Source organism: Bufo bufo, chromosome 6 (genome assembly GCF_905171765.1).
Source record: "Bufo bufo chromosome 6, aBufBuf1.1, whole genome shotgun sequence".
In the NCBI taxonomy this organism is placed as follows: Eukaryota; Metazoa; Chordata; class Amphibia; order Anura; family Bufonidae; genus Bufo; species Bufo bufo.
The window spans coordinates 100431034-100443952 of record NC_053394.1 but is presented as its reverse complement, the minus strand read 5'-3'; the positions used below and the strand labels follow the sequence as shown (position 1 = coordinate 100443952).

The 12919-nt window shown below is 48.6% G+C and overlaps 1 protein-coding gene across 2 annotated transcripts in view; it reads left to right on the top strand.

Moving 5' to 3' along the window:
* The first annotated feature begins 856 nt into the window (after positions 1-856).
* The window catches only part of JMJD1C (jumonji domain containing 1C), a 223815-nt gene continuing 211752 nt past the window's right edge, over positions 857-12919 (top strand). The window contains exon 1 of one of the 2 annotated variants that reach the window (XM_040437920.1): positions 857-1254. In XM_040437920.1, the coding sequence (XP_040293854.1) occupies positions 1084-1254 (171 nt within the window). In that variant the 5' untranslated portion in view covers positions 857-1083. The remainder of the gene's footprint in view (positions 1255-12919) is intronic. The other variant, XM_040437918.1, reaches the window with a different exon arrangement.

Sequence of the window (12919 nt, the reverse complement as noted above, 5' to 3'; positions counted from 1 at the left end):
CCGCAAAACACGTATAGCGGCAATGTGCGGTCCGCATTTTGTGGACCGCACATTGCCGGCACTAAGAGAATATGCCTATTCTTGTCCGCTATTGCGGACAAGAATAGGACATGTTCTATTTTTTTCCGGATCGGAATTGCGGACCCGGAAATGTATGGGTCCGCAATTCCGTTCCGCAAAATGCAGAATGGAATTGCGGATGTGTGAATGGACCCATAGGGAAACGGAATGCACACGGAGTAACTTCCGTTTTTTTGGAGGGCTCCATTGAAAATGAGTGGTTCCGCATACAGTCCGCAAAAAAAAAACCCTGAACGGACACGGAAAGAAAATACGTTCGTGTGCATGAGCCCTTAGGAAACAGGAGTCCAGTGGTGTTGGCAGACCCCCATTACCACACAGTGGACTATTTGGAAGATTGGGGGGGACAGGACCCTCTCCCCCATGTTTGCACTCCTGAGGTAATAACTTTCCCACACAGAAACTCTCCAGTCTGAGGTAATGTTATCTACCACCCGCTGCACCATGCCCTGTGCCCTCCAGCCCTGATGTAAACAGCCGCTGCCAGTCTGGACCTTCGTCCCGTTGCCTTCACCTCACTCGGGGTGACTGAGGTCTTTCAAGGGAAAGTCATTAATATTTCCCACCTACGATTCCCGCGCTGCCTCAGCCATTGGCCGGGGCCACAATACAGCCTATGACTGGGTACGAGCCGACGCGACCCAAATGGGATTCCGCGGGGCTCGTGGCTGAGGTGACCGGGGAGAATTTCGGGGGCACTCTTTTCCAAAGCCATAGTGAAGTCTGGCGGAAGGACACAGTCTGCGCCGTGAGTCTCTTTAGCATCTGACACGGGCGGAGCGGTACGAGTGAGTGTGTGAGCGCAGCCGGCGCTCAGTGTCAGGCTGCCTCGGGCTGTGAGGGGGACACGGCAGCGGCGGCTGGAGCCGGCAAAGAGTTCACTTGAGCAGCTCCAGTCCTGTCTCCGCCGAGCCGGGGCGCAGAGTCAGTATGCGCGGCCACCGCTGATAGCGAGGACGTCTCACTGGATCCTCTTGTCTATTCTTCCCGGGACTGGAGGCCATGGCGCTGGGAGCGCGGCCGGAGCTGGTTGGGAAGCGATTCGTGTGTGTGGTCCGAGGAGGAGAGGAACCGCCGGAGCTCGGGGAGATTGGGCAGATCGGCCGATGGGGTTGGAGATCCGGTGTCATACGAGCCGTGTCTCACCGGGACAACAGCAACCCCGAACTATCGGTAAGAGAAGCCGTGTGTGGTGTCTGGAGAGGGGGCTGCGGGCACCTCTGGGGCTCCTGGATGCCGGCTGCTGGGGGCCACATGGTTACTTCCCATGATAATAAACACATGTGCAGCAAGTTCTGTCTCTCTGAAATCCACTCATGGCTCCAGAGGAGGCAAAATAACCCCTTCCCAGGGCAGCAATGGCCAATTCTGCCCCGGGGGCCACTTGCTACATTCCTGGGCTGAGATTAGGGCCACACTTTCTTCTCACTAATTAGAACTGTTGCTTGCATTAGAGGAGCCTGGAGTCCTCCTGTTTGCAGGCGGCTGGTGACTGTACCTTTTAGTAAGGTTGAGTTCACACACACCACGTTTTTTGCTGCCTTCTACCTTAGTGACCGGTGGTGGCATGCTGATGGTGGGCATGACCCCTTTATGGGGGTAGGACGGCTGTATTATGCTATGGTGGGGGTTCTTTTCTATGGGAACGTAGGGAAAGGTCGGCTTGTGAATGGGCGACTCCAAAGAGCACCCCAGTAATGGGAAATGGTGTGTAAACTGAGCTGGCACCCCACTTTGGTGACTATGTACCCCCTCCATGGACATTAGTTGGGCCATGCCGTTACTATAGTTACTACTCTTGTTACTACAGTGTTGGGGTGCTCCCTCTGTTGGGGGGGGGGGGGGGGTTAGTCGCTGACTCCATGTTTGTAGTCCACACGTGTAGTGTCCAAAGTTGTCGGTGCCTCGTCCCCTACTGTTCCTATAACTTGGACTCTTGCACGCTGTCACACGTTGCACCGGGGGCTTGTCTATACTTGGGGGTTTGCACCACGTCCGGCGATTCCTTCCATTGGGGTCACCCAAGTTTTTGTTTACGTCCTCCGTCCCTGTCCTATCCCATCTGGAGCTGTCACTCTGACTTCATGTGGAGGAGACTGTCGAAACTATGGACGATGAATGAATCCGCGTGGGGGATGTGCAACTCCTGCAGGTTCGTTTTGGGGGTGCATGTTGGGGGGGTCTTAATATTGGGGCGATCTGGGATGTAGGCAGCTAGAACCCATGTGCTGACAGATTGTATGGGGGTCTATTTTTGGGGTGCTGGCAGGGTATATGTGAAATCTATAGCATTATATGGTGCCTGATTTTCTTGGTGATCTTGGGGTACAGACATTGGGGTTCTGCGCAGTGTCTGAGCGCTGGATGAATGAGTGGGGGGTCCTTGGGGGCTATAGGGGCTATAGTTAATGGATCTAATCCCTAGGATTTTGTAGCAAGTGGCGGATTAGTGCCAGATATCAATGTTTTGTTGTGTACTAGACATTTCCCATTCCCCCCCCCCCCTTTTCCTTTTGTGTAACAGGATAGGAAATTTCCTGCTGAATGGCAGCGTTGCAAGGGTTAAGTGTCAGTAGGCTTCATCATAAAACAGCCTCCTTTTCAATTCCAGAAGGCCCCAGAGTAGCCCCAGTTGTGATATATTACCGCCACCCCCACCCCCCAGCCTAATAGAAACAATCTGAGGAGGGGGATGCATGGCTACAGATGTGCCCCCCCCCATCCATTTTCATGTGATTTACTGTAGTTTCTGCTTGTCCAGTGCTTTACATCTCCATCTCTCGAGGGGGTCTTACAGCCCTGGAAAAGCTTGTAGGAAGGGATAGAATGGAAAAGAGAGAAAAAAAGGGGTCTGCAGCGGACCCGGCAGGCGCTGTATGTGCCCCTGTAGCTAGGACTGTTATTGTAAGGGGTGTAGGAATGTTCAGCAGCGCCCAGGGAGCGGGAAGCGCCGCTGATCACTGCACTACATTGTACATGGAGTCATTTCCCCCTTGTTCTGCCCGTGTCAGCCTGGGACAAGGCAGCCTATCATTCAGCCAAGACGTCTTTCCCTTCCCCCAGCATTTGCTAAGGTTCACTGAGGTCAGCAGACTTCCTTCACATTGTGTAGCTCTGTGCTCTCCGGGATACCGCCGGTGGAATCCCCAGGAAACGGTTCTGTATGGGATTTAAGGCTTTTCCAGCCGAAAGAGGGGGACCTGGCCGAACACGCTGCTTAGGAGGACCCAGGAGCTGCTCAGCAGGCTTCATATAGTCTTCAGCGAGCTGAGCTGCAATACCAGACACAGACATTAGTCAGGAGTGGCGCTGTTTAGTAATATTCTCCTAAGAACCAGTCCAGGACTAGTAGAAAACATGGCGCCCAGACCCTGTGCTTGATAAGGCTGTGTTCACATTAGCTTTGCAGTCTACACTAGGCGTATGACCGGAAAAAAGTTTTGTCATATGCGCCAAATGTATCAATAGGTGGGCATAAGAAAGACCCTGGTATGCGTGGGCACTTTTATTGGTTTCATTCTCATCTGTGTGCTGTCTGACGTTTTGGTGATGACACGCTGACCCATTCATTTCTGTGGGGTCACACACTTTCGCAAATTTAGAACGTCCTATTCTGGTCTGTGTTGGCATTTATCACGTAGAGAAAGTCAGTACAAGGCACTTACTAATGTATTGTGATTGTCCATATTGCTTCCTTTGCTGGCTGGATTAAATTCTCCAACACACTATACGCTTCTCGTTTCCATGGTTACTACCACCCCGCAATCCAGCAGTGGTGGTCGTGCTTGCACACTGTAAAATAAATAAATAAATCGTCAGCCTATGCGACTTGGTCTCGGCCACAAAAGAGACTGGTGCATTTTCCTATAGTGTGCAAGCACGGCCACCTCTGCTGATGGATTGCAGGGTGGTCGTAACCATGGAAACGAGCAGTGTATAATGTGATGGAGAAATGAATCCAGCCAGCAAAGGAGGCAATATGGACAATCACATTACATTAGTCAGTGCCTTGTATTGACTTTCTCTACGTGATAAATGGCACTTGCTGCGGTGACAGCCCCTGTAATAATGGGAGTGATAATTACAGAATGCACAAGGAAGGGATCTGTATTTTAGGGTTCTGTTTGCAGACTGGGCGCAGTGTGGGGTAGTGCAGTAGATGAGGCTATTCTATTCAGACCTATACAGTAATACCACATGGTGTGTGTGTATATAATGGGCGCCTATATGTCACAGCCTTCCATCAGTGGTATGTGTTGGAAAATCCTCAACAGCGCCTTATTGAATGCCAAGCGAAGTATTAACCCATCAAATGCTGTAAAAGGCCCTCCTGTCACTTCTGTTCCGGGCTGTGGTATACCCTAGGTCTCTGTATTAATACATAATGTGCCCCTATCCACAGACCTTGCTGTGGTAACTGGGCACGTTCAGTGTAAGTGCCCGCTCAGACACTGGCACATAAGCTGCCCGCATTGTGCTTTCACCCGTTCTCTCATTTTCACTCCTCTGCTTAACTTTCTTAATAGTTTTTCTTCCTTTAGGTGCATTCATGGGCAGACGAGGGGGGCTCTGGCCCTTTTAGACGGGTAGCCTTTTGTCTTGGCCCCGGCTCTTCTGTATATTCTCTGTCGTCATTCAGTCTCTGCCAGCAGCATCCTGGTATGGAGAGAGGCCAAACAGCTGGAAGGAAATTCTGTGCAGCTGGCATCTCTTAGCCGTGCGCGCCCATCCTCCTCCTCCGAGCCAGAGGCTATTGCCAAATGTAATGCTTCAGATTGTGTGTAGTAGTAAATGACTGGGTGACCTCTCATCTTTGTGCCTTCATAAACAGCGCCCGTTCCTTCTGCTTATGCCAGGGGCAGACGGAGAGATTTTTATTTTTTTATTTTTCCCTGCTGATTTAGAATATTATTTAGTTCCTAGTTTTGACATGCATTTGATGATTTCGAGGCAATGGTCATGCAGTATGCAGGTGTAGCAGGGCTGAGTTGGCAGTTTGGGTACGTATCTGGCGATACGCTCTCGCTTTTGGTTTTGCATAGGACTGACGGTAACCCCCTCAGCTGAACCTGAATTTACGAGGATAGACAAAGGAGACTGTGGGGTATTTTTGCAGCATTTATTATGCGTCGTAGTGATTTATAATTGTATGTAAAAGTAATTTGTGGCTTTGAACATGGCTGCCTCCTTGAAGATCCGACATTGGCAGTTGCCATGGCGATGTTAGCGGCTGTAGTTTGGCCCTTGTGCCTTGCACTTACGTGCTCAGACAGTGAATGAGCTGGAATATGAAGGTAAGCGTGTTCTGCTGTTGCCTGCCTATTGTACTGTGCAGGATGGTGACCAAGGCCGGGGTATTATATTAGTACTCACACTGCTAATGACATTTGGGATATTTTATTTTACAATTTGCATTGGTCTGTGACGGGGGGAAAAAAGTATTTCACAGCAGCTTTGGTGTTAAAATGAATGGCAAGCCGCGAATCCCAGTGGCCTCCCCGTGTACCCCATCCTTGGCTTGACCGGAGTAAGGCATGTTTACCCAGTAGGTTTTGCAAGCTGCCCCGATTTGTCTGCCATTATTGCCAGCCATGTATCCAGCACCAAACCTCCCAATGAATGACTGCGCCAGGACCTCGTGTGCCTGGAGGACCTGTCGCCTCTCCTCACAGGCCTGATTTAGTACCAATTCTGGAATATCTTTCTTATGACTCTGTGTTGTGCTATCCCTATATTATTCCTGCTAGAAGTTATGAATAAATTGTTAGCAGTTTGCAATGAAGGTTCAGATGGGTGTTACCAGTTGGGGGGGGGTGGTGTCCCTGCACAGTCTGACACCATCCGCTCAGTGCTGCCAGTGTCAGACTGCTTACTATGGTGTAAAACAAAATAAGTAATACATTTCTAATCCCCTGCAGTCTCTGGTCCCCCACCGCTCTCTGCCTACTGGAGACCACCAATGGCATGAGGTGTCCACGCGTGTCTGATACATCCAGTCCTTGCCTATAGCGATGACGTTGGCTGCAGCAGTTGCATGTTGTGCTGGGGGAGCAGGGAAGCATCCTCATGGGGGCCGCTAGTAAGCAATTACTGATTTAGTTACTGGTAAGCAGTTTAGAAAGAGAAACCAAGAAAACTGCACTGTATGAACTAGTCCTCGAGGTGCAGTCACCGCAGGCCTCTTCTGGGGTTATACCGAAGACTTCTTACAGAATTAGACGCCCTCCACTCCTTTCTTTGTTTTATTATACAGAAAGTGTTATTTCCCAGTTTTCTTCTTTTCCTTGTACCGTCGCCTCTTCATGAGTAAATTGGCGCTCATACCCGCGACAGCGTCTTCATACGTTGTTCTCATGGTCTGTAGTACTGCCGATTACTGTCATGATGGGAACTCTACGCCCATTTGTCTCTCTGATGGCGCAGCGGCCGCATGTCCTCGGTCAGTCTCGGCGGTGTTGCGCTCTGATGTTGATGATGCTCCTCTCGTGACAGGCAGCAATGATTTGGTGCTGATCAAATGGTCAAATTTGAGACTTCATCTTGGACCCTGGACTGGATGGAGGTCTTCAGGTACCTCGCTGCCTCTCTGTGTCCCGGGAGGTTGTGACGTCAGCTGCAGAGAGAATTGTGGAGATTGGGGGTGCATGGCGGCTTCTGTAGGGGCTGCAGCAGACAGGATCGCCTCCAGGGATGAGGGTTGCATCAGGGACAGCGATTTATTTTGCCCGGCTGCTTGTATCTTGTCTGCAGTATGTGACGTGTGACCTATTGTATAAATGTGCATATAACATAACATGAATATTGTTCACACGGGGAGCAGTGACTACAGAGAGCGCAGTCTCCCTAAGGCGGGTTGCTTTACTTATGAATTTATTATATCAGTGTATTTGTAGATAGATGTATATATTTTATGACCGCTTTCTCCTGGCCCAGCGGTGTGGCTCTAATTATTGGTTGTTCTTTGGCTTTTAGGCCTCTTGCACCGCAATACACGGGGCACCAGCCGTGTGCATTCCGCATCACGGATGTGGACCGATTCACTTGAATGGGTCCGCAAATCCAGAGATGTGGAACCCTACAGAAGCACTACGGAGTGCTTTCGCGGGGTTCCGTTCCATGCTTCGGTTCCGCATAAAGATAGAACAAATGGATGGGGTTGCGATCCCCCATGCGGCATCCCCACGGTCGGTGCCTGTGCATTGGGGACTGCATTTTGCGGTTCGCAGCACACGTTCGTGTGCAAGAGCCCTTATACTGGCGGAGAGGAGGCAAATCCCTGATTTAGGGCTCACGCACACAACCGTTGCCTGTTTCACAGTCCGCAAAACATGCATACCAGCCTCGTACGTTCTGCATTTTGACCCATAATAACGTCTGACCCATAATAAATAGAACAGTCCTTTTAAAAAAAAAAAAAACAGCATGCCCTATCTTGGGGCAGAATCATAATCGAAATGAATGGGAAGCATAAAACAACTCCATGCAAGTCTCTATTTTAAGACCCGCGTAACCTCAAGCTGAAAATGTACCTTTGTATCAAAGTGAACACCAATTAGTAAAAAAAAACAGCATGAAAACGTGCTGAATACTCAGATTGTATTTGCGAGTCTTTAGTGTGCTTCAAAGAGTGAGCAAATCCAAATGTAACTGATTTTGGTGCGAGTTTGCAGCGAAATCCATATGGAAAATGTGCATAAGCTAAACTGGTGTCTGAACGTGGCCCTGGGTCCACTGTTTTCTATGTGCCGTCTCGGCTCGTGTTGGCACTTTCCTCTTTGCTTCCAGAGGAATCTTATTATATGTAAGGGGGAGCCCCGCAGGAAGGACTTTCTGTGAGGCCATCCTCAGCCAGTGAGAATAGACTCTGCACCGCTGAGCACTTCTGCCTCTCTTAAGGATAGTTTTCCTAATGTCCAAATATAAATCCTGCTCTTGGTATACGGCCAAAAAAAAGCAAGAACTGTAAATGATAATGAAATGTATTTCACGTGCTGTACATGCACTTTACTTGCCCCCTTCAAGACATTTTCACTTTCTGGTGGCTGCGTCCCCCTCATTAGGACACTGCTGGCTCTCTGACATCTGGGTCTCATTCTGTAGTTCCTCAGGCTTGTTTATGTTGTTCCCTATCTCTGAGAACCCCTGTGTCTTAAGGCAGGATGCAGCTCCCCGCTCGGCCGCTTCCTGCATTTCTTGTTGGCAGCCGCTAGCTCATCAAAAGAAAAAAGAAAAGTCTTGGCATCAATCTAATCTTTTGTTTTAACTGCTCACCAGACGGGACTTAAAAATGTAGGAAAAGGTTGAAATATCCTTGGCTAGTCTGGTGGTCCATCAAACGTGACCTTGCTGCATAGAATGGGCGTGAAGAAATTCGTATTGCTTTCATCACAGTGATAAATTGACTACACTGGACCCATGGAGAAGCAGAGATGTAGGGGCTGAGCGGCCATAGACCCTACAGGGAAATTTCCTGGTGGGCCAACACCCGAGGGGCCGCCCGAGCCCTTCTCAGGGTATATAACGATTTGATGCTCTCGGAATTAATTTATGCAAGGAGCATCAGGTACTTATGCTCCGGGGCCACAAGATGCTCTCAGGATGATGATACAGATGAATACTGTGACGAGGCTGGCCATATTCTGTGTTGCGCTGGGGTATTTGGTTCTACTGGAGCGGTATTTTGTGCCGCACTATGGTATTATGTGCCCAGCTTGCTTCGACCTCTGTCAATTTGGACCCGCCTACAACATGTGGCCACTTTATATTTTTTTCCAGGACCACTTTAAAGAGGACCTTTCATGGGTCCAGACGTTATGAAATAAGTAGCAGGTTATGTAAGGCATAAAGCAGGGATCCAAGAGAGCTTACTATTTTTCCTGGGCACCGCTCCGTCCCCCCCCCCCCGTGCCCCTGTTAAATTCTCCCTCCTGGTATGCTAATCAATAGCATCGGAACAGGGAGGAGGAGACTGCCCCGTTTCTCAATAGGCGTCTCCCTCTCCCTGGCTGTGCCGCGATCCAATAACAGCGGAGAGTGTCACAGCCGGGGAGGAGGTGATTTTTATTTATTTTTTCTCCCCGGCTGTGACACTCTCCGCTGTTATTGGATCGCGGCACAGCCAGGGAGAGGGAGATGCCTATTGAGAAACAGGGCAGTCTCCTCCTCCCTGTTCCGATGCTATTGATTAGCATACCAGGCGGGAGAATTTAACGGGGGGAACGGTGCGGCGCCCAGGAAAAATAGTAAGCTCTCTTAGATCCCTGCTCTATGCCTTACATAACCTGCTACTTATTTCATAATGTCTGGACCCATGAAAGGTCCTCTTTAAGTTCCCAGCCTGCCCCTGCAGTAATGACAACAGCACACTAGGGGGCTGCGCCGAAAACCTGATGTATGACGTATTTTAGGCTTTCTTTGTAATTTGACTTCTTGGAGGTGTATGCCCAGATGTATGCATTGCATTTCCTACTTCTGCGTGATCCGTCCGCCCACTGAGGTGGACCATTTATATTGTAATAATGCAAAATCCATTTCCAGATATAGAAAACAGAATTAGGTGACTTGCAACTGGCCTCATGTGTGTATTGAATGTTAGCCATTCATTATACAGAATATTGGGCTTTGTCACGCCTGGAATAAAATAGTGTAATGTGAAATACAGATGTGCAGAATCCCGGACAAACATGTGAGTCAGCAGAATGGTCTGGAACGTGACATCAGTCATTGTTAAAGTGCTCGGAGCGGTGTAGAGGCAACATTTCATTATTGTGTGGCGGTATTCCCTGCAGCTTTCCCTTTCATGAAGTCTGGGTGGAGGGGCTGTAGTCAGGGAAGTGGCAGATTTATTACGCTCCCTTTTCCCTTCCCATACTTACCTTTACTATATGCTCTTTAATTTCCTTAGAGGCTGACTAGGCAAGGCGGCAAGATGTAAGTCAGATCTTGATTCTACCGGGGATCCCCAACATGGACGGTAAGAATCTGCAAAGGAGCAGTGGACTGTCCCGAAGGTCGAGCATGCCTTCAGGGCCTAGCAAATGGCCCTGGGCACTACTGTCTCTTTATGCAGGGGTACGGTGGTACATTCTGGGGGCAGGGAAGCTTTGATATATATACCGTATATAAATTTAAATATAGGGCCCCATAATAGTATAAGTATTCTATCATTACAAGTTGCGCTGATGCACCGAATGTTGCTAACATCTGGACGTTGCTCTTTTACCAAAATTTGCCAAGCGATTGCATATCAGCGAAGACTGACAGATCCTAGTTTCCATGACAATGCAGCTTTTCTAGTGCTTTAATATTTCTAGCAGATCTGACAGGAATTTGTAGAAACTAAGCATGGCCGAACATATTGTCCTAATCACTTGCAGGGTTTTCTGGGGTGTTTGGGTCAGCTTGGTTCCTCGGGGCAATGACTCAAGCGGTTACGCATTTCTCAGGGGGCCAGGAGTTCATTCATAATGCTGATCCTATTGTAAGATTGTGCAGTAAACAAGGGGCCCCTCACCTGGATAAGCGTAAGAGACGTCCTGGTGTTTCCATCACTGCTCAGCTCTTGGGGTAGGGGGGTTTGAGTATCTATCTATCTCTTGTATATATGTGCCCTGAATGAAAAATGAAAGTTGGGCACTTTGTTCTTCGTGAGTCTTGTTAGCTTTTTACAGGTCCACATTTTTCAGGGCTGAGGTTTCAGAGAAATTTGAAGTGATTGCTACTAGTATAAAGTCACATTTCCAAGTTTATGATATGGCGCCCTTAGTTTTCTACGGATCCATGCCAGCTTGAGAAAAATGTTCCATCACATACCATGTTAAAGGGGATCCGTCACCAGTTCTAGGCCTCATGCACACAACCATATGTTCAGTCCACATTTTTGCAGATCGGCTGCGGACCTGTTCATTTCAACGGGGACGCAAAAGATGCGGACGGCAGCTCAGCCGTGTCTGCTTCAGTGGAACTGAGGTGCAATGCCAGACACAACCCATGGACAGGTGAGCTGCTGTTTTTGGAAGAAAGCAGCCAACCCCTTTAAGATGCTGATCTCCTCTGGAATCAAGGAGAGAGTACTGCGCTTCATGGAAGCGTTGTGTGCGGGTGTAGTGGTTTATAACGTGTGCATGAGCCCGAAAGGTTTATAGGACCGTCCCAGTGCCTCTGGAGTCCTGCTGCAACGAACCGGGAAAACTCAATGGGGGTCATTTATCAAAGACCGGTGTTTTACAACAGTCTCTGTGAGAGCCCCTGCGCTGCCAAAGGATGCGCCTAGTTTATGACGAGGCACAGGCGCATCCACCATCCTCATTTATGAATTTGCTAGGGTTTAATGCTAAAAACGGGCAATAAATGACCCCCAATATCTACAAAAAATGCATTCCTCCTCCTTGTAATCATTGCACCCACTCCAGTATAGGCTCCCGTGCCGCAGTACAGGGGGTTCATGCACAGGCATTGCTTGTCCACGTGGCTTTATACTTCAGTTGGCCAGGGATTTGGTGAAATTTACGTTACTTCTCCTTAGTTTCTTAGTAGTTTTAATCACCTTTTTACATATTTGGATAGCAACCGATCTCTTTACATTTTGTGCATTGCTGTACGTAGGGTTGTGTAAAAGAACCTGTCCTAACATGTGTGAAGACTGGAAACTCGAATCCAGAGCAGCTGTCACAGGCAACTCAGACATAGCTCATAAGGGCGATAAGCGTGAGAGGGGGTTTTTACGGAAGACATTTTTTTGATTTTTTTTGCAAAATTGGGGCAGGTTTTACAAAAATGTTGCCTTCTTGCTGCAAATATCACTGCAAAAAGTGTGAAAAGTCACATGTGAATACATCCTTACTGCACTCATACAAAACCACACTTTTTTTTTTTTTTTTATAATAATAAAAATGCGAGCTCCAAATATTAGCTGATGGTCTATGGGAAATGGGAAACGCAGGACCCACAAGCACATGGTGCTTTTGTTAATTAGGTGGCTTTTTTTCTTTAAAGAAAAAGCAGCATATTGTAACTTTTGCAGTTTTTCAAGGCGTTTTGACATCCCCTTCAGTATAGGAGAAAAGCTGCTTGAAGAAAATGCCAGTGGTAATACACACTGGGCCAGATTTGCTAATCCTGTAGATGGTGTATACTGAGACCGGCTGACCAGACCTGCACCAGAACAGCTTGTATTAGACGCCCCTTTCCAGCAAAGCTCCACTCCTTTCGAACAAGGCAGAAAAAAATTGGAGAACACTTTGTTGTGCCACTTTTTCTACAGATTTTAGCCTCGGGTACATTTGTAAGTCTGGGCCGTTGTGTGCAAAAAATGCCAGAGCAAATGGCACAAAAACCACAGCAAAAAAGCGCTTACCAAACACTTATTCTGTGAATACCCTTAAAGGGGTTGTTCACTCCAGGGGACCTTTTTCGCCGACCCTTTGCGGAGGGAATCACATTTGCCTAATCCTCGCCGCTGGGTCTCAGCTCCCCTGCTGCAGATCTCTGGTATTAGCGGCTGCTGCCGCATCGGTGACATGAGTGTGATGCGTCACATGACATGCGTCAAGCCGTATGTTGACACTGGGTGATCGGAAAGCTGCAATGGTGGTGGGAAGGCGAGGGAGCCCTAACACAGGGGCAGGGATCATGTAAGCAGGGGAGAACACAGGGGAGAACAACCCCCTTAAAGTGGTTACCCCACCACAGACAACTCCTTTAAAGGGTTTCTATCACTTTGTATCACATAATTAGCTGTCAGACACTAGCGATCTGCTAGTGTCTGCTCTGGCCAACCATCCTACTATAATCGCTTGTGGGGCAGCGGTTTTGCTAAAAAACGAACTTTAATAAATAT